Genomic DNA, 20,639 nt, shown 5'->3' with positions numbered 1-20,639 from the left:
TTTGATATTTTAAGTAGAAATTGTGCACCAACACTCCATTTTAAAATCCTGGTATATTAGTGCACTTTCATATAGTCCACATAGAGAATTATTTGACAATTTGGTTTAAATATTCCTTTAAAAATAGTTTTTTACAAAAGAAACATGGAACATCTAATATTAAAATCACAGAGTAAAAGCAGGTGAGCTGGTTCTACTCTTTTTGGCCATTTTCTGGTGTTTTGTGGTGGAAAACTGAGCAGGTCGAGCATAACACGTGAACCCTGTTCCCCATAGATAAATGCAGGATAAACATTTATTGTCATGAATCTTGACCTCGAGGTTCTGCAGAGTGGTCACTAGCTGGCACAGCCATAAAGTCATAAAATCTAAACCTAACCCTAATGCGTAACCCTAACCTTAAATTAAGACCAAATAGCAACAAAAAAAAGAATCATGAATTGCAGCTGGCCCATCTAGCGAAAATCAGTCAGTTATGCTTCCAGGGCAAGATTCATGACAAACGTCAACCTGCTAGACCAGGCCTGGGCAAAGGCCAGCCCGGGGGCCGTATGCGGCCCGCGACCTGATTCAATACGGCCCACGGAATCGTGCTCATATCACAAAGAATTTGAAATAGTAAAGTTTTAAAGGCCCAATGAATACTCACCTTTGTGTAATGATTTAACTCCCACCACTTGTGGGACATTTATTTTGAAGGCACGTATAATAACAACTGCACGAGGACAGACAGTGACTGACAGTCTGACACACATGTCGCAGTTACAAATAGTAGCTAGCTAGAAATTGCTAAAAAAGTTGTTTTTCACATATTCAAAGAAAAGGAAAGTAGACAATGAATGTAGGGTGTTCCAGCAAGAGTGGACATCGAAATATTTCTTTATTGAGGTATCAGGGAAACCGTGTGCTTAGTGTGCAAAGAGAGCATCGCTGTCTTGAAGACTACAACTTGTCCCGAGACTTCCAGACGAAGCAGGCAGAGAAATATAGGAATATGTCTTCTGAGCAGAGGGCAAGTGCATCGAAAGAGTTGCTTTCTCAGCTGCAAAAGCAAAAAGGACTTTTCACAAAACTGCATTCAGCAAACGACGGAATTGCGAGAGCTAGCTATGTACTGTCCCACAAAATTGCTAAACATAGCAAGCTATTCGCTGAGGGCGAATTCATTAAAGAACGTTTCATTGACCCTGCAGCAATACTTTGCCCTGACAAGAAAGAGCTGTTTCAAAATGTTTCCCTGTCAAGACGAACAGGTACACGCCGTGTTGAGAATATTGCAGAGAATAATTGAAAGACAAGGTAAAGGATTTAATCTATTTGTCCTTGGCCCTGGATGAGAGCAGTGATGCACGTGACACGGCGCAGGTGTTGATATTCTTACGAGGCATAACCCCAGACTTTGAAACTACAGAGGTCAATAAGTGTGTGGCAAAGCTGGGACTGAGTTTTGAAAAGTTATTCAGTGTGACCACTGATGGGTGCCCAAACTTGACAGGAAAAAACATAGGCCTTTTGAAAAGGATACAAGATCAAGTAGCTGAGCTGAATCCAGATTTTCCTGCATTGCATTATTCTTCAGGAGGTGCTCTGTAACTGTGTTCTGAAAATGAGCCATGTTGTGGATATAGTCACTAAAGTAGTAAACTTCATAAGAGCAAAATCTTTAAACCACAGGCAAGTTTGTCTCACTGTTGGAAGAGACAGAGACGGGTCTTACAGATCTCCCCTACCACACAAACATGAGATGGCTGAGTTTGAGGAAAGTGCTTAGAAGGGTGTGGGATCTGAAGTTGGAGATTGTTGAGTTTTTGCAAATTAAAGGAAAATATGTGGATTTCCCTCACCTGCAAGATAAAGAATGGTTGGCTGATTTTGCCTTCACCATGGACATGATAGCCCTCATGAATGAACTGAATTCCAAACTACAAGGGAAGGGCCTTTTTGCACAAAAGATGTACATCCTTGGCAAAGCCTTTAAGGGAAACGTACTACTCCTTTGACCTGCCAAGTAGAAGCCAACAATCTCACTTACCTTCTGACACTACTAGTCTGTTCCCTATCAGATGACCAGCGGGAGAAGTATACTTCGCTGCTGCGTGCTTTGAACGGTGATTTTTCTCATCGTTTTGAGGATTTTCAAAGTGTTGGAATGACATGCTGTTGGTTTCCTCTCCTTCACCGTCAATGTGGATAATGCTCCCACTGACCTGCAACTTGAGCTTATCGATCTTCAGTCTGATGCAGTGATTGGAGAACTATTCAAAACAATTTCACTGACGAGGTTCTATACATCTCTCGATGAACAAATCTTTCCAAAGATTAGGAGTCATGCTCAGAAGATGTTTGTACTGTTTTGGTCAACCTATGTAAACTCAGTAAAAAAAGAAACGTCCTCTCACTGTCAACTGCGTTTATTTTCAGCAAACTTAACATGTGTAAATATTTGTATGAACATAAGATTCAACAACAGACATAAACTGAACAAGATCCACAGACATGTGACTAACAGAAATGGAATTTATGTAGTATATTTATACCAGTATTTATGCTGCAGTAGTTTATGTGTCGGGGGGCTAGGGTCAGTTTGTTATATCTGGAGTACTTCTCCTGTCCTATTCGGTGTCCTGTGTGAATCTAAGTGTGCGTTCTCTAATTCTCTCCTTCTCTCTTTCTCTCTCTCGGAGGACCTGAGCCCTAGGACCATGCCCCAGGACTACCTGACATGATGACTCCTTGCTGTCCCCAGTCCACCTGGCTGTGCTGCTGCTCCAGTTTCAACTGTTCTGCCTTATTATTATTCGACCATGCTGGTCATTTATGAACATTTGAACATCTTGGCCATGTTCTGTTATAATCTCCACCCGGCACAGCCAGAAGAGGACTGGTCATCCCACATATGCTCTCTCTAATTCTCTCTTTCTTTCTCTCTCTCGGAGCACCTGAGCCCTAGGACCATGCCCCAGGAATACCTGACATGATGACTCCTTGCTGTCCCCAGTCCACCTGACTGTGCTGCTGCTCCAGTTTCAACTATTCTGCCTTATTATTATTCGACCATGCTGGTCATTTATGAACATTTGAACATCTTGACCATGTTTTGTTATAATCTCCACCCGGCACAGCCAGAAGAGGACTGGCCACCCCACATAGCCTGGTTCCTCTCTAGGTTTCTTCCTAGGTTTTGGCCTTTCTAGGGAGTTTTTCCTAGCCACCGTGCTTCTACACCTGCATTGCTTGCTGTTTGGGGTTTTAGGCTGGGTTTCTGTACAGCACTTTGAGATATCAGCTGATGTACGAAGGGCTATATAAATAAATTTGATTTGATTTGAATAATGTGTCCCTGAACAAAGGGGGGGTCAAAAACAAAAGTAACAGTCTGGTGTGGCCACCAGAAGCATTAAGTACTGCAGTGCATCTCCTTCTCATGGACTGCACCAGATTTGCCAGTTATTGCTGCGAGATGTTGTCTTTCACCAAGGCATCTGCAAGTTCACAGACATTTCTGGGGGGAATGGCCCTAGCCCTCACCCTCCGATCCAACAGGGCCCAGACGTGCTCAATGGGATTGAGATCTGGGCTCTTCGCTGGCCATGACAGAACCTTGACTTTCCTGTCTTGCAGGAAATCATGCACAGAACGAGCAGTATGGATGGTGGCATTGTCATGCTGGAGGGTCATGTCAGCATGAGCCTGCAGGAAGGTGAGCGTGAGGAAGAAGGATGTCTTCCCTGTAACACACAGCGTTGAGATTGAGCTTGTTGTCATTGCAGGCAGTCTGATGATGCTGTGACACACCGCCCCAGACCATGACGGAGCCTCCACCTCCAAATTGATCTCGCTCCAGAGTACAGGGCTCGGTGTAACGCTCATTCCTTCAACGATAAACGCGAATCCGACCATCACCCCTGGTGAGACAAAATCGCAACCTGTCAGTGAAGAGCACCTTTTGCCAGTCCTGTCTGGTCCAGCGATGGTGGGTTTGTGCCCATAGGCAACGTTGCTGCCGGTGATGTCTGGTGAGGACCTGCCTAACAACAGGCATACAAGCCCTCAGTGCAGCCTCTCTCAGCCTATTGCGGACAGTCTGACACTGATGGAAGGATTGTGCGTTCCTGGTGTAACTCGGGCAGTTGTTGTTGCCATCCTGTACCTGTCCCGCAGGTGTGATGTTCGGATGTACCGATAATGTGCAGGTGTTGTTACATGTGGTCTGCCACTGCGAGGACGATCAGCTGTCCGTCCTGTCTTCCTGTAGCGCTGTCTTAGGAGTCTCACAGTACGGACATTGAAAGGTATTGCACTGGCCACATCTGCAGTCCTCATGCCTCCTTGCAGCATGCCTAAGGCACGTTCACGCAGATGAGCAGGGACCTGGGCATATTTCATTTGGTGTTTTTCAGAGTCCGTAGAAAGGCCTCTTTAGTGTCCTAAGTTTTCATAACTGTGACCTTAATTGCCTACCGTCTGTAAGCTGTTAGTGTCTTAATGACCGTTCCACAGGTGCATGTTCATTAATTGTTTATGGTTCATTGAACAAGCATAGGAAACCGTGTTTAAACCCTTTACAATGAAGATCTGTGAAGTTATTTGGATTTTTATGATTTATCTTTGAAAGACAGGGTCCTGAAAAAGGGGCATTTCTTTTTTGCTGAGTTTATGTGAACAGACATTTTCAGTGATGAAATTTAACAAGTCAAGGCACAGATCATCATTGTATTTATATTCCGGCCCCCTGACCATCCGCACAAGACAAAATCGTCCCGCGGCTGAATCGAGTTGATGGCGTAGTTGATGATCCCTGGCGTAGTGCATTAATGGGTGTAGGCCTATTGGTGAGGTGGGGAGATGATGGGGGCTGTGGAAAGTTTTGATAGTGATAGTACTGCTCCCAAAAATTATGCAAGACAGTCAAGTAAGTTTTAACATTGATTCATTTGAAGATTTGACTAAGATGTGTCGGGTATTTATAAAATTCACATCGTGGGCAACTCAAAAAAAACATGTTTGACCTTGATCTGAGAAAACACTTGACGGTGGAGTAGACCAATGACAGTAGTTTGATCATAAAATAATGGTTGCTTGTTGACAATGAAAGAACCCCCCACCCCCCTTCTCTGCATATAGAAAATCAAGAATTGCATTTTAAACTTTCATAGATGGAGACATCAATAACTTATTAGGGATGGACCCACAGCACAGCGACATACAAAGTCAGTGGCCCCACTCTTCCCTTCTCTAAGAGCCACACAGAGATATAACTGCTAAGAGGCCTGTTGTACACTCTTAGAAGGTGCTATCTAGAACCTAAAAGGGTTCTTCGGCTGTCCCCATAGCACCTTTGAAGAACACTTTTTGGTTCCAGGCAGAACCCTTATGGTTCCATGTAGAACCCTTTACACAGAGGGTTCTACCTGGAACCAAAAAGGGTTATCTTATGGGGACAGCCTAAGAACCCTTTTGGAACCCTTTTTTCTAAGAGTGTAGCGAGACTTTGCTTTATGTTGGGATGTCAAACAAACGAATGGCTCCAACCTCTGCAATTCCATTTGTCCTTCCCCTTTGAAATCTGCTGTTGATCTTGGCCAGAAGAATACCCAGAAAATAAAGTATCTCCCTCCCCTCTCTATAAGCATGGTCCCAAGATACAATATAGTGCTCCAAAATAAGGGGGGTAATGGTATTTTCCAAACATGTAGGAAACATCTGTTTAGTGAGTGTATTACGCAGTGAGTGTATTATGGTCAGAGAGCATTCATAAAATCTCCATTTGGAGAGTGGTTGTTGTGTGTGTGTACTGTACTATTTCTCATGGTCCCCAGAGGATGACCCAAAAACAAACTGGGAAAATATGGGCCAGTATTTATCAAGCATCTCAGAGTAGGAGTGCTGATCTAGGATCAGGTTCTCCCTGTCCATAATAATCTGACTCCTTATGATCTAAAAGCAAAACTGATCATAGATCGGCATTCCTACTCTGGGACACTTGATGAATGTGAGACCTGAAGAGAGGATTATATATCACCGGACTGGAGGTAGAAAAGGTAACGGAGGATAAATAGGGAACATGAGAAGAGGAGGGATGGAAAGGAAGGAAGAAGAAGAGGAAGAAGAGGAGGGAACGGACAGAAATTAGGGATGGAAAGAGAATAGGACTTCACTGAGGCAGACACTAAATAGCTATTATCCATAAATAACCGAAGAGACAAAGGTTGCATCCCTATACAGTGCACTAGTTTTGACCAGAGCCCTATGGGTGCTATCTAGAACCAAAAAGGGTGATTTGGCTGTCCCCATAGGAGAACCATTTGAAGAACCCCTTTTGGAGAGGGTTCTACCTGGAACCAAAAAGGGTTATCCTATGGGGACAGCCTCAAAACGCTTTTGGAACCCTTTTTTCTTAGAGTGTATGTAGGGAATAGGGTGCCATTTGAGACAAACAAATGCAGACCTGTTCAAATGCAGACCTACAGTGAATCTAAACTGACTTGGTCCACAGTACTAAGTCCGTATTATCCAGTACAACAAAAGCACCAGTTACTAAAGAGTTTTTCTAGAACAAGTTTTAATATATCTAGAATATAATCACACACACAAAAAACACACTCAGAGTCAGTCAAGTTTTAGAGTAGCAGAGGCAGGACTTACTGAGGAGTAGAGGAAGCCCTCTCCATTCATGGCTGCGTAGAGGCCGGCCTTCACCCCCTGGATGGCTACCACCCGCAGTCCCACTGGGATGAGGTTAAACAGAGCTGAGGAGAGAGAGGAGGGAGAGAGAGACAGGGGGAGGAAAAAAGAGAGATGCATGAAGAGATACATGGAGAAAGAGACAGAGAAAGAGAGACAGAAAGACAGGAAGGGATAAGGGAGAACGAACACAGGTATAATAAAGGTTACAGTTTATTCCTACCCACCTTACTATTTAAATACAGTACAGCAGTAGAGCAACATCACAGCACTGTGACTTTCACATTTGGGAAGAGTGTTGACTGTTTAGAAAACCAAGTTCAGTGTTCTCTGGGAGTCATTGTATTGAATAAGGTAGGCTGTGGAAGGAAAGTGGTCTATGGTGGATCTTTGAGGGAATAAGGGAAAAGGTAATAAGCGAATCAAATAAGAACCTCAGGGGTATGGGGGAATGTGCCAACACTCCCTTGTCAGATGCACTGATTCAATTTCACTCAGTGAAAATCGACAGGCTCCTTGGTTGGCCAACAAATTACCTTTGTAGGCAGAAAAGAGTAACGCATACCAGAGGCCAGGGGAGCAGCGAAGCAAGAGCCCAGAAAATGATGTGTGTGTGCGTGTGACTGTGCATGCATGTGTGTGTATGTTTAAGCACGATGGGGGTGGATCAAAATAAATGCATGACGGAGAGTGAAGTGGAGTCAGTGTGAGTGTATGTGTGGGATAAAGAGACTGAACAAATGTGTACGTGTCTGTGTGTCTGTACTCTGTGCAGGGGCGTCATGCCCATAGGCCAGTGGAGGAGGAGAGAGAGTATAGAGTCACACACACACAGCGTTTGATTTGATTTTAGCTGCCGGTGATAATACTAGCCCCTACCATTTTATGAAGTTGGCTTTAGCTAGCCAGCTAGATAGGTTCCCAATCTCCCAACCTCATAACTAGCTACCATGTCATGTCATGCTATCAATCAAGTCATAGTAGTTTGTCTAACTACAGGTAACTGCCAAAAAGGAGACACCAACATAAAGTGTCTTAGTAGAGCGAGCCAGAACAGCTTCAATGCACCTTGGCATAGATTCTACAAGTGTCTGGAGGGATGTGACACCATTCTTCCACGAGAAATTCCATCATTTGGTATTTTGTTGATGGATAACACCGAACACCAGGTGCTGCTCCAGAATCTCCCACAAGTGTTCAATTGGGTTGAGATCTGGTGACTGAGAGGGTTGTGGCATAAGGTTTACATCATTTTCAAGCTCATCAAACCATTCAATGACCAATCATGCCCTCTGGATGGGGAAATAGTCATCTTATGGGGATATAGCCATTGTAGCCAAAATAATGGCCTGCCCAACATTTTTATACATGAGCCTAAGCATGATGGGATGTTAATTGCTTAATTAACTCAGGAACCACACCTGTGTGGAAGCACCTGCTTTCAATATACAAAACATTAGGAACACCTGCTTGTTCCATGACATAGACTGACCAGGTGAATCCAGGTGAAAGCTGGGATCTCTTATTGATGTCACTTGTTAAATCCACTTCATTCAGTGTAGATGAAGGGAGGAGACATGTTAAAGAAGGACTTTTAAGCCTTGAGACAATTGAGACGTGGATTGTGTATGGGTGCCATTCAGTGGGTGAATGGGCAAGACAAAATATTTAAGTGCCTTTGAACAGGGTATGGTAGTAGATGCCAGGCGCACCGATTTGAGTGTGTCAAGAGCTGCAACACTGTGTATCAAGAATGGTCCACCTCGCAAAGAACATCCAGCCAACTCGACACAACTGCTGGAAGCACTGGAGCCAACATGAGCCAGCATCCCTGTGGAAGACAGCTTGTAGAGTCCATGTCTGACGAAATTGAGGCTGTTCTGAGGGTAAAAAGGAGTGCAACTCAGTATTAGGAAGGTGTTCCTCATGTTTTGTACACTCAGTGTACTTTGTATCCATCATTTACTCAAGTGTTTCCCCTATTTTGGTAATTACCTGTAGCTGGCATGCCTGCTGGCAACTGGGTTGCTAGACTTTAGAAAATAAAACAATTACTAGACTCACAATCCATTAAATGTTTTACACAAATTTTAAATGTTTAAATGTAATCTTGCACCTTAAGATAATATCATGATATTTGTGTATTAGTTATGATCCCATGATATGTGCCTCCATTGAAAACGGAATTGTCAGCTGTCCAAAGTGCTGTGCTATGGATAGAGTCCAGGCCATAATCATGTTTTTAAGCTATACAGTGTTTGTTTACAATTACATTGTTTTACAAACAATGGAGTTAAGAAAGCTTATATTTAAGTTGACAGTTGAACTAAGCTCATGAGGCATTTATCAATTATATTTTTTAAATAATGAATGGCTATGTATCAAATAATTTATTAAAGGTTCAAAAAGGATTTACCAATCCCAGGTTTTCATATCATATCCTTAAAACCATCCTAAGACCTGGCAGCATTTCTCACCACTGCTTCCTGGATTCTGAGCTAAAGCCCAGAAAAAAAAAAACTGTACGGTAATTCGGGCAGCCGATAAACCTCATATTAACGCCAGCCTTGGAGCTCCAGAATGCCAAAACTCACAAATAAGAGCTTTGACGATCATTCAAGGATCACATAACAACACTAAGCCTTTCGGGATGCTTTGATATGGGCTAGGAAGAAAAAAGTTAGACTTTTTTAACAGAGAGGGATAGGTCAAATAATCCACAAGGACAGAAATACAAAAGGGATAAGAAGGGGATGCAAAAATACTCCAGCATCATGAGTGGGTGCAACTGAGCTCCTGTATGAAGAAGGAGCCCTCCGGCTACACAGCTCACCAGGCATTAATCTTCTCTCAATCCACGAAAACACATACTGTACTGTACCCACCATCCATCCACCCTGAAAGAGCACAACTGGGCAGGCGACTCGTTTTGGGCCGGGAAACAAAATCGTTTTTGGGTCCGTCTCCAACCTCTCCTTTCCTTTCCTTGCCTCTCTTCTACTCAGCCCTGTTTTCCTCCTCTCTTCTATTTCACCCATCTTTTCCTCTTTTCCCCTCCTCTCCCATCCTCGTCATATCAGCTTTCCTCTCTCCTCTCTTCTTCTCTCCTCTCCTCTCTTCTGATAGAGCTCATTGGGTTTACTTCTGGCTTCTCTACTCTATCTATCTCTTTAATATGAGTAGGAGATGTGAACGAAATAAGTTTAACATCTTGCCAGCTGTTGATTCTCCTTCCCCTGAAGCTCTGGAGACTCATATGCTATGATATTTTCATTCTGATACAATGAGAGGCCTTCTTCTTCTTCTTCTTCTCTCCAGCTGGTACAGCAGTGGAGAAGGGAAGAGGAAGTTTGCCTTTCTTTAATTTTCTTGTTCAGCAGAGTTGCGAATTGAGTTACTGTGGGAACTGCGGCTGCCGCCGCCCACTCTTCTCTGCCATTTCACAACTGCCAGGTACAGTAGGTAATCTCGCCCCTGCAATACAGTGTGTGCTGCAGCGCTAACACACACACTCTGCTATGACATAGATAGGGAAATAGTCGTAGTGTGAATTGACCAAGCACAGGTTAACTACTTACTTAATACTCTTCATCTCTATTGAGAAACAAAGAGCTCCCTCCACTTCATTCTGTCCTTGGCAACATGTTGTGCCTCCCTCCAAGAGCACACAGGTTGGATGAGTGGCCCCCTGTGGCTCAGTTGGTAGAGCCCGGCACTTGCAATGCCAGGATAGTGGGTTCGATAGGTGGGACCACCCACCATACAAAAATGTATGCAAGCACTGTAAGTCGCTTTGGATAAAAGTGACTTATAGGGCCAACACTTTGCTCTGGACTTCAACTCTATCAAGTGACTCCTGCATCTATTAAACTATCACTTTAGTGTGTGTGTGTGCACGCACAAGAAACACAAGCCATGGTGTGCATACACGCATGCACGTAACTTGTGTACCTCTAGGCTGGTACTGCATGTAAGTCAAGGAGGGGACAGATCCCCTTCCCACCAGACAGATGGACGGGAATGCTCCTGGCCTGACCGTTGAGTGGGTGTGTGTTGAGTGTTGAGGCTTGCACAGGTGATATCTGTGGAATTCTAGATTGTGGTGTGTCAACATCCATGTACACTGTCATGATGAAATGGCATTTGTCATCGTAAGGGCTAGGCATTTTTTCAGACCCACGTGACCTCACCAGGACAAAGTGTATTGTACTTTCAGATTGTATGATAGGAGATGTGCATGTTGGGAACTGTAATGTGTGTCATATAAACTCACTGTAGTCGCTGTTCTCGTCCTTGGTCCCATTTATAGTGCCATCCGGCTTCATCTGCAGGTAGAAGCCCTGCTCGCTGAACAGTCGAGTCACAATGCCCTTCAGCTGCGGCTCTGCAATATAACACAACAAGGATAAGAGTTAGCTAGCTGCTTGGGTCGTGTTTATTAAGCACCAAACAGAATAAAATGGACTGAAACAGGGAGGGACTACCTGAATGTGTCCAATAAGAATAGCTCATTTTAGATTTCCATTGCAATGACCACGGCCCAGGTCACTTAGGCACCAAAACACTTGAATGCCATGCCCTCATACCCTCAGTACCCATTTCAATGATTAGGGGCTGACCAGGGAAAACAACAGCTAATTGTACTAAGGGCATTCAGAGCATGCAGATACCAACATAACACTAATCAGTGGAAAACCATCTAAACCATCTCCCAGTCTTGTAGATTAAAAAAAAGGTTTCAGTTGGTGGGTCAAAACTGAACTGAAAAATAAACGGTCAAAGACGCCACCTCCAGATCATGAACTGGGCACACAATATGGGACAGATAAACTTGGCACTACAGCCGCCTAACACCCAAATTATGCAGGAAGAGACATAAAAAGACTAAAATACAGCACTATTTAGAGCAAGTCGTGTGCCAGTTAAATGCTGATGATGAGGTGGACCCAGTGGATGATAGAAACCCTGAAAGGTGGAAAGATATGTTAAATATGATGCAGAAATGTGTGGTCCACCTCTTCTTATCCATCGGTGACAGATATGATACTCTCAGACCTCTGACTAACTTGTAGCCTAACTGTGAGAATTGGCCCATGGGTGGATCAATAAAGCATTCTTCACCAAAAAATGCTTCACCTTACCCATGACACTAATAGCTCTGGTCCAGTTCATTAGTGTGCCTTCCTTCACTTCAAGTACTGGAGGAACCCGCACAACAACATGTGAAAATCACGTTTTCACATGATAAATGTATGTTTTCAGATGTTGAGCTTAGATTTCATATGTGAAAACTTATTTTCACATGTATTAAATGTATAGATTACATGTTAACAACACCTTTTCACGTGAGGAGAATAGCGTGTTTTCACCTTACATGTGAATTGAAAAACAAATCACGTGAAAATCACATTTGCAGTTTCATATGTAAGAAACGTCACAACCATTGTAAGTTCACATGTGGGGGTGAAATAGTGTTATTCTCCTCACATGTCAAAAGGTGTTAATGTGTTGCATTCTATAAACCTTTTTTTCTATAAAAAGGTTACATAGCCTACCTACCCGAGCATAAAAATAATTATTTCTTACTTCTGAGCTATCCACTCTATTATTCGCCTTCCATTTCATCCTAGCTAGCCATTTTTAGCTTCTGTTATTGTTAGCTGTCCATTGGTTTTTGTTACATTTAATAAACAGGCTACAATAGTGTGTGTGTTTATGTAATTCTGCGTGATTATTTAGTTAGTTAGTAAATAAATAATTAAGCCAATTTGTGCATCGCTTATTCATGTTTTAGGCTAGGGTTTGTGCAGATGTACGAGGTCAACGACATTCAGAATGAGACTGAAATGAGGAAATGATTAATTATTGACTGTAATGATATCAAGATATTCCGATATATTCTTGAGTTAATTCGGGAAACGGTAACTCATTAAACAAACTTTTCCCATGGTGCCCCAAGATACTAATTAGTTAATTGTTACATGATTCATTTAAATTACGTAATAATTAAATATAGTTAATTATTCGATAAATAGCATGTCATCACATGAATGATTGTCACGTAAAAAAAAAAATTAAAAAAATGGACAGCCCTATTTTGAATTGAACAGTCAATATCTGAGATTGAGAGAAATTGATAATAAATATGCATGGTCAAGACATTGGCTTCTCCCATGGGAGACCTGAGATCTAATCCCGCCAGTTTCAAAAGCACATGCTGGTTTAGAATATCACATGTGAAATGTTGGAAAACCACTAGTCTGAGTCATGTTAAAAATCCATGTAAAACTTTGTGTCCAAAAACCATGTCTGGTCCGTGCATTTTTTGTTTTCACGTGACATTATTCACGTGATTTGTGAAAAATGTTTTTTTTTCTTCATGTTTTTTGTTGTTTTAAGGGCACTCAGTGCAGCAACCCCCTAAACTAATAAACATTTACCTGTAGACAACCAGACTAAATAGCCCTTGGTGCATTGCTGTTGTAACTCACTTGACCAGTATCCTACATGGATTTAAAAACTTGGATGTCCCCCCCCCAGGTGAAATGAAGAGGGGAGAGAGGTTGCTTCAACTGTGTATATCAATGTTCAGTTATGGACTTCTTTAAAATGATGTATTATGCCAACATAAGAACACGCAAAAAGTTTGAATTCACTCTGATGGTGGCATGCTCAGTGGTGTAAAGAAAAAATACTTTGAAGTACTACTTAAGTCTGTACTTTTTTCGGTATCTGTACTTTACATTACTATTTATATTTTTGACAACTTCTATTTTTACTCCACTAAATTCCTAAAGATATGTACTTTTTACTCCCATACATTTTCCCTGACCCCCAAAGTACTCATAACATTTCAAATGCTCAGTCTGAAAGCGTTCAAAATACAATGAAAACATTTCAAATACATTATCTGTACAACTTAAAACAACAATGCAATGTGAAAACAAGTTGACATTGAGGTTAAACAAAGTGTGCGTTTATCAATTTACCTGATTTTGCTAACTGTTACTTTGGACAAAAATCATTGTTATGTTTTTTGTATATATATATTTTTTTTAAGCGTACAGCTCAATTTGAGCAAATTCTGAATTTGCGGAATGATTTGAACTGAACAACACGTTTCCCCAAAACGTTCTTGTAAATTATTGGACAGACTGAGATATGTTTGCTCCGCTCAGTGGATGTGCAGGGTGTGATCTTGAAGCAATGAGTGACGTTAAACAGTAACAGTACAGCGCCGTTTCCGTTAAATTGAACGTTATATTACGTTTTAATGTACTGAACGCAGCCCTGCTCTGAGGTCACTTACCTGGCTTCCTGCGGACTGGTCTTTTCTTGCCGCTGCAGAACCGAATTTTGTTGAAGACAGTAAATATATGCCTCTCACACAAGGAGCGGGGCTCTTTGTTGGGGCTGGTGCGCCGTTTCGAAGTAGCGACCTTTTCGCTGTTTGCCTCTCTTGCTTGACGTTTCTGTCGTATCAGGGAGCTGGCGAGCGCCGCCGCCATCTCCCCGGTAGACTAACCTTAGTGTAGACCACTTGAATCGTCTCCGCATCTACTATGAGCGAGATTTTGTGAAGATACTGCTGAGGGTGCTGATTATGGCTGGTCCAATGCATAAGGTTGCGTAAATGCGCCATGATGATAAATATGTAGGTAAGGTGCATAATAAAATGACTGAACAAGCTGAATGCTGAAATCAAACATATTTGCGATCTAAATAACGGTAACAACATCGATATACATATGAAATATTGCAAAGGCAGTCTTTACAAATATGTAGGCTACTATATCTCTAAATAAACACATTTGTATTTTACATTCAGCACATTGTGCACATTTCTACAAGGTACTCCTTTATCTCCAGTCCAGATTATTCCCAGTTATCCTGATAAAATGTCCCGTAAATAGTTTCATTATCCATCGTTTTCACTCCTCGTCAATTTCTAGTGCTCGACATTGCACAACTTTCTGAGTCCACTGTTCATGTACGCGGACATACTGTTCACCAGCCCGCAGACGGCATGGTCTTTTGGACTACTACGGGCTCGACACTCGAGCAGCAGGTAAAAACAAAACAAAAAAATTTCGAAACCTCAATGTTCTCTGGAAGACGGAGAGTTATAACAAGTTGGAGAACAGTCGGAAAATATATGTTGTCATGACAAGTAATGAGCATCCTAAACTGACATCATTCGAACACACTGGTTGAACCAATGTTGCTTCCGCGTTATTTCTTTTAAAATGACTTTCAACCAACGTGGAATAGTCGTTGAATTGACGTCTGTGCCCAGTGGGAAAAATCGAAGCACAAATCTCACTTGTAGCCTGTGGTGAAAAGTACTATCAAAGCAACCGGTGAAGTCCACTCTTCATTGCCTGGTTTGCAAACAGCCTTTCTTTTTCGCTCTATGCAATCCTACGTGATTGTGGGGTCGGATGAGGAATTATCGGAGGCTGAGAGAAAGAGAGGGAAAGGAAACCAACGAGAGAGAGAGGAAGCGGGCTTTAGCGAGTGTGTGTGTGTGGTTGAGAGAGGGAGGGAGAAAGAGCAGGAGAGAGGAAAGAGAGTTAGAGAGAAGTGGTGCATTGTAAACGAAAGTGATGGTGGGCTGCTTGGCAGTAGGTGCGCCAGCAGCAGATACATTCCGTAATTCAACATCATTTCACCAAAGGCTATGAGAAAGGCTGGTCTCCATTACACAAACCGATCTCGCGCACCAGACATACTTCCTGCGCGAAATATAGCCTATGGACTGGGGGCGAGGTAATGCAAACCTAGTCCCTAAGCTAGTAGCCTGTATCTGTACCTGTAACCTACCACACACATGAACCAGCTGGATACCGGCTGTCGCGAGGCACTGCATCTCTCTACCTTATACTGTAAACCTAATTAAAAAAGAGAGGGTCTAGCAATTTTTCCCCCCACCTTTATTTAACCAGGTAGGCTAGTTGAGAACAAGTTATAATTTATAACTGCGACCTGCGACATTGAAAGTCAATATATATAAAAAATAAAATTTAAAAAAAGAGTTCTTAACAGGGTGTTTTTTTTTAACCCTCCTTCATACATGAGCTCGTCTTCAGAGCAGATGTTGAGCACGTTAACCAGCAAAGCAGTGGGATACAAACAACAACACAGAGTTACACATGGAATAAACAAACGTACAGTCAATAACACAGTAGAAAAGTCTATATACCAGTGTGTGTTAATGAGGTAAGGTTAGGGTGGTAAAGCAATAAATAGACCGTAGTGGTGAATTAATTACAATTTAGCAATTAAACACTGGAGTGATCGATGTGCAGAAGATTAATGTGCAAGTAGAGACACTGGGGTTCAAAGGAGCAAAAAAATAAATAAATAACAATATGGGGATGAGGTAGTTGGATGGGTTATTTACAGATGGGCTATGTACAGGTGCAATGATCTGGAAGCTGCTCTGACAGCTGATGCTTAAAGTTAGTGAGGGAGTCTCCAGCTTCAGTGATTTTTGCAATTAGTTCCAGTCATTGGCAGCAGAGAACTGTAAGGAAAGGCGGCCAAAGGAGGAATTGGCTTTGGGGGTGACCAATGAAATATACCTGCTGGAGCGCATGCTACGGGGTGCTGCTATGGTGACCAGTGAGCTGAGATACCTAGAAAAGACTTATAGATGACCTGGAGCCAGTGGGTTTGGCGACGAATATGAAGCGAGGGCGAGCCAACGAGAGCATACAGGTCGTTGTGGTGGGTAGTATATGGGGCTTTGGTGACAACGGATGGCACTGTGATAGACTGCATTTTACAGTCTAACCAGACACCTAGGTATTTGTAGTTGCCTACATATTCTAAGTCAGAACCATCCAGAGTAGTGATGCTAGACGGGCGGGCAGGTGCGGGCAGCGATCGGTCGAAGAGCATGCATTTAGTTTTACTTGCATTTAAGAGCAGTTGAAGGCCACGGAAGGAGAGTATGGCATTGAAGCTCGTCTGGAGGTTAGTTAACACAGTGTCCAAAGAAGGGCCAGGAGTATACAGAATGGTGTCGTCTGCGTAGAGGTGGATCAGAGAATCACCAGCTGCAAGAGTGACATCATTGATGTATACAGAGAAAAGAGTCGGTCTGAGGATTGAACCCTGTGGCACCCCCAAAGAGACTGCCAGAGGTCCGGGCAACAGGCCCTCCAATTTGAGAAACCAAGACTGTTCAGTCTGCCGATAATGTGGTGATTGACAGAGTCAAAAGCCTAGGCCAGGTCTTTTATCGATGGTGGTTATGATATCGTTTAAGTACCTTGAGCGTGGCTGAGGTGCACCCATGACTAGCTCGGAAACCAGATTGCATAGCGGAGAAGTTACGGTGGGATTCTAAATGGTTGGTGATCTGTTTGTTAACTTGGCTTTCGAAGACCTTAGAGAGGAAGGGTAGAATAGATATAGGCCTGTAACAGTTGTGTGGGGGGGGGGGGGGGGGGGGGGGGCGAGGGCAATAAAGTCATTCGACACGCTTTGATTGATGACCATAGGCACATTGAAACAGATGATATCAGCAAGAAGGCCTAATGGTCTGATCATTTATGAATATCCTATACCACATTGTGCTGAGAAATGGCTTGAGGACACTTCCATAAGGACGATCTCTTGTCATAGCCGATCACTTAATATTCCCATCTCTCATTTGTCCAGAATGATAGTGCAGTTGTGGGGTGTTTTGGTGATTCTCGTGTTCTAGCAACTGAGACAATTCCATCCAGTGTAGCTTTTTTTAGGTTACAGCAAGTGACACGCACGCAAGTGAATCCTCCACCGTGAACAAGTCACACACTCATGCTATTCTAAAATGGATCACCAAGCGGGCCTCTCTCTCTCTCCAAAACCTTCTGTCGTGTCAAGCGGAAATTATTCACTCAGGATACTCCTCACTGTGCATCTCTCAGGGCCGATGCGGGTTAAAAGTGTCTTGTTCCATTTGGCACAGGGATTTTTTTGGGGGGGGGGGGGGGGGGACTCAGTCTCAATTTACTGTTAATAGTTAGAATAGTAGAATACACAAGGTCAATTTCGAAATGTGGATGTGGATCAGCAGTTTTTCACTGACAGTCATTCAAATTAGCCCATGTCAGCTAACGTGTTTTATACTTGTAGTAATCATGGTTGAATTACCGAAAGGGGGCCCCCATTGATTTTGTTAGGGACTCTCACCAGATATCATATTAAAGACTGGGGATGGGCCAACAAAATGTTGCTTAGGGCCAGCGCTGACCGCATGGGGAGGCAGGTAGCCTAGTGGTTAGAGCGTTAGACTAGTGACCGAAAGGTTGCAAGATCAAATCCCCGAGCTGACAAGGTAATAATCTGTCGTTCTGCCCATGAACATGGCAGTTCCTAGGCAGTCATTGAAAATAAGAATTTGTTCTTAACTGACTTGCCTAGTTAAATAAAAATACAAATGTGTGGGTATGGATGTGGGTACGCAGAGCTGGGAGACACTACGGTCCTTGGATGTACACAGAGAGCTAATAATAATATGCATGTCAATCTTTGCTGGCTGAAAGTGGAGGAGAGATTAACTTCATCACCACCTGTATTAATGAGAGATGTTGAATGTACCAAGTGGTCTGTTTGAACTACTGGTGCACAGCTCAGACACCCATGGATACCACACAAGACATGCCACCAGAGGTCTCTTCACATTCTCCATGTCCAGAACAGACTATGGGAGGTGCACAGTACTACATAGAGTCATGACTACATGAAACTCTATTCCACATCAAGTAACTGATGCAAGCAGTAAAATTTGATTTAAAAACCAATATACCTTATGGGACTGTGAAGCAACACCAACATATGCACACATGCATGCATATGGACTATACATAAATGTACACATGGATTTTGTACTGTAGATACAGTGCCTTGCGAAAGTATTCGGCCCCCTTGAACTTTGCGACCTTTTGCCACATTTCAGGCTTCAAACATAAAGATATAAAACTGTATTTTTTTGTCTTTGTTTTATACCCGAGGGTGTGGGAAACCAAATCTGAACAATTTTCATTAATTCGCACACAAGCAATTGGTACTTTGTAAAGAGACTGGATTGCGTGATACAATTTCCCAATAACTCCTGTCTTTAACAAACTATAGGCTAAAATATCCCTATTTACAAAATCAAAAGTTTCTGGAAATCAATGAAACATGCAAAAGTAGGCTTCTCTTCGTGTAATCTATTTTTGACTATTATACAGACCGAGAAGATATGATCTATACAGGCTCTGTGTGATACACAGTGATGGGACAGAATGGATAGAGGGCATGTATAAACCATTAGACTGCATGGAGCTTGGTTTGGCTGCCAACCTCATTCTCTAGCATTCTCCTGATTGCCACTCAACCCCCCCAGCTCTGATCACCTCAGAGCTGAGAGTAGAGGACCCATGTGACTCACAGAGAGGATGCCATGATTAGTTCTCACTGACCTGCTTCAGCGAATCAGCAATGGTAGGCCTACAGTTGGCTGCTGATACTGTGGTCGTGAGTGGCTCAGTTGATTGAGTGTGGTGCTTGCAAAGCCAGAGGTTGTGGGTTTGATTCCCGCTGGGGCCACCCAAACGCATGACTGAAAGACAATTTGGATAAATTGCATATGTTGTTATACTATAAGTACGTTAACACTGGAGTTAAAACTATGAGTTTGAGGAATCAATGGGTATTTTATCTGGTACATAAAATCATTTTTCAAAATTGGTAATTACCTGGTACCAAATGGTGAAAACGAATTAATATTATACCACAGCATTGTTGAATACTTGTATCTGATTGGTTAGAAAGGCATTCAAGAATGGAGATTAAAACCAGCTATTAGAAAACATTGTACCATTAAACGTTTTCAAACCGTTAATCAGTCTAAATTACTCTGGGACCCTTGAGGAATATGAGAAGGTCATCTTTATATTCGTAGTATTATTTCTAAGAGTGAACAGGTAGAATATTTATTGAATGACTCTGATCTTGATTTTTTTCTGTTTCCCTGCAAAATGGCTGAAGAAATCTTCTCCTATTTCTGCCTTTAATGTCCCTGGATATTCCATGAATATATTCAGGCTGAATGTGTTCCTCTTCCCTCATATGTCTCACTATTATTGAATTATATCGACCGCCGATATCTGATATCTCGTTTTATGACCATCTAAATGCCATGCTTAAAGAATGTGATCATAAGGAGATCATCTTCATGGGCGATTTCAATATAAACTGGGAAAACAAAACTTACAGGAAAACTCTAAGAGATCACAGACAATTTTAACCTGACTCAAATAATACAAGGACCAACCAGATAAACACAGACATCCCAGACTCAAATTGATCTGGTGTTTACTAACAGACCTGATCGAATAAATAACTAAGCTATACGTCAAATTGACTGGTCTGATCTGTTAAGCAATGAAGACCCAGAGTCTGGATTCAGAACATTTCTGTCAGCTATTGACAAAGTGGATACCTCTTTTACCTGGAAATTTCTACGTAAACCAAGAAGGAAAACCTCTCTATCATGGCTCAACGAGGACCTCTGGAGGCAGATGAGAGAATGGGATCTTTCCTTGAAAAAAGCACTGAAGTCTGGTCAGAATGATGACAGATGTCTATTTACATCACTGAGAAATAAGATGGTAAGGCATATTTAAAAAAATAAGCAAAATCAGAGTTCTTCTTCAGAATGATCAATGAAGCAAAAGGAAATGGCAAAGGGATTTGGAAAATCTTAAACTAACAGGGAGAGGAGCTGAAAAGTAAATATCCCGATTTAAATGTTAATGGGATTCTAATTCAAGACTCCAATTTCATATCCACCACCTTTAACACTTTTTTTGTTGGCTCTGTAAGGGAACTGGCTCAAAGATTTTCAACCAAGACCACAGTTCTCACTCCCATAGATAATAATAAACCAATGTTCAGAATTCCTGAAATCTCAGCAT

The 20,639-nt window shown here is 42.4% G+C and overlaps 1 protein-coding gene across 6 annotated transcripts in view; it reads right to left on the bottom strand.

The window, feature by feature from the left end:
- The window catches only part of LOC139382701 (fibroblast growth factor 12-like), a 134,368-nt gene that overhangs the window by 13,850 nt on the left and 99,879 nt on the right, over positions 1-20,639 (bottom strand). For 5 of the 6 annotated variants that reach the window (XM_071126803.1, XM_071126802.1, XM_071126799.1 and 2 more), the window contains 2 exons: positions 10,958-11,068; positions 6,646-6,749 (listed from right to left, as the gene is read on the bottom strand). In XM_071126803.1, coding sequence (XP_070982904.1) covers positions 6,646-6,749; positions 10,958-11,068 — 215 coding nt within the window. Of the gene's footprint in view, positions 1-6,645; positions 6,750-10,635; positions 10,923-10,957; positions 11,069-20,639 lie in introns of those variants that run through there. The other variant, XM_071126801.1, reaches the window with a different exon arrangement.

Source organism: Oncorhynchus clarkii, chromosome 24 (assembly GCF_045791955.1).
Source record: "Oncorhynchus clarkii lewisi isolate Uvic-CL-2024 chromosome 24, UVic_Ocla_1.0, whole genome shotgun sequence".
Lineage (NCBI taxonomy): Eukaryota > Metazoa > Chordata > Actinopteri > Salmoniformes > Salmonidae > Oncorhynchus > Oncorhynchus clarkii.
The sequence above is the reverse complement of the archived record's forward strand: the minus strand, read 5'-3'. Positions and strand labels throughout refer to the sequence as shown.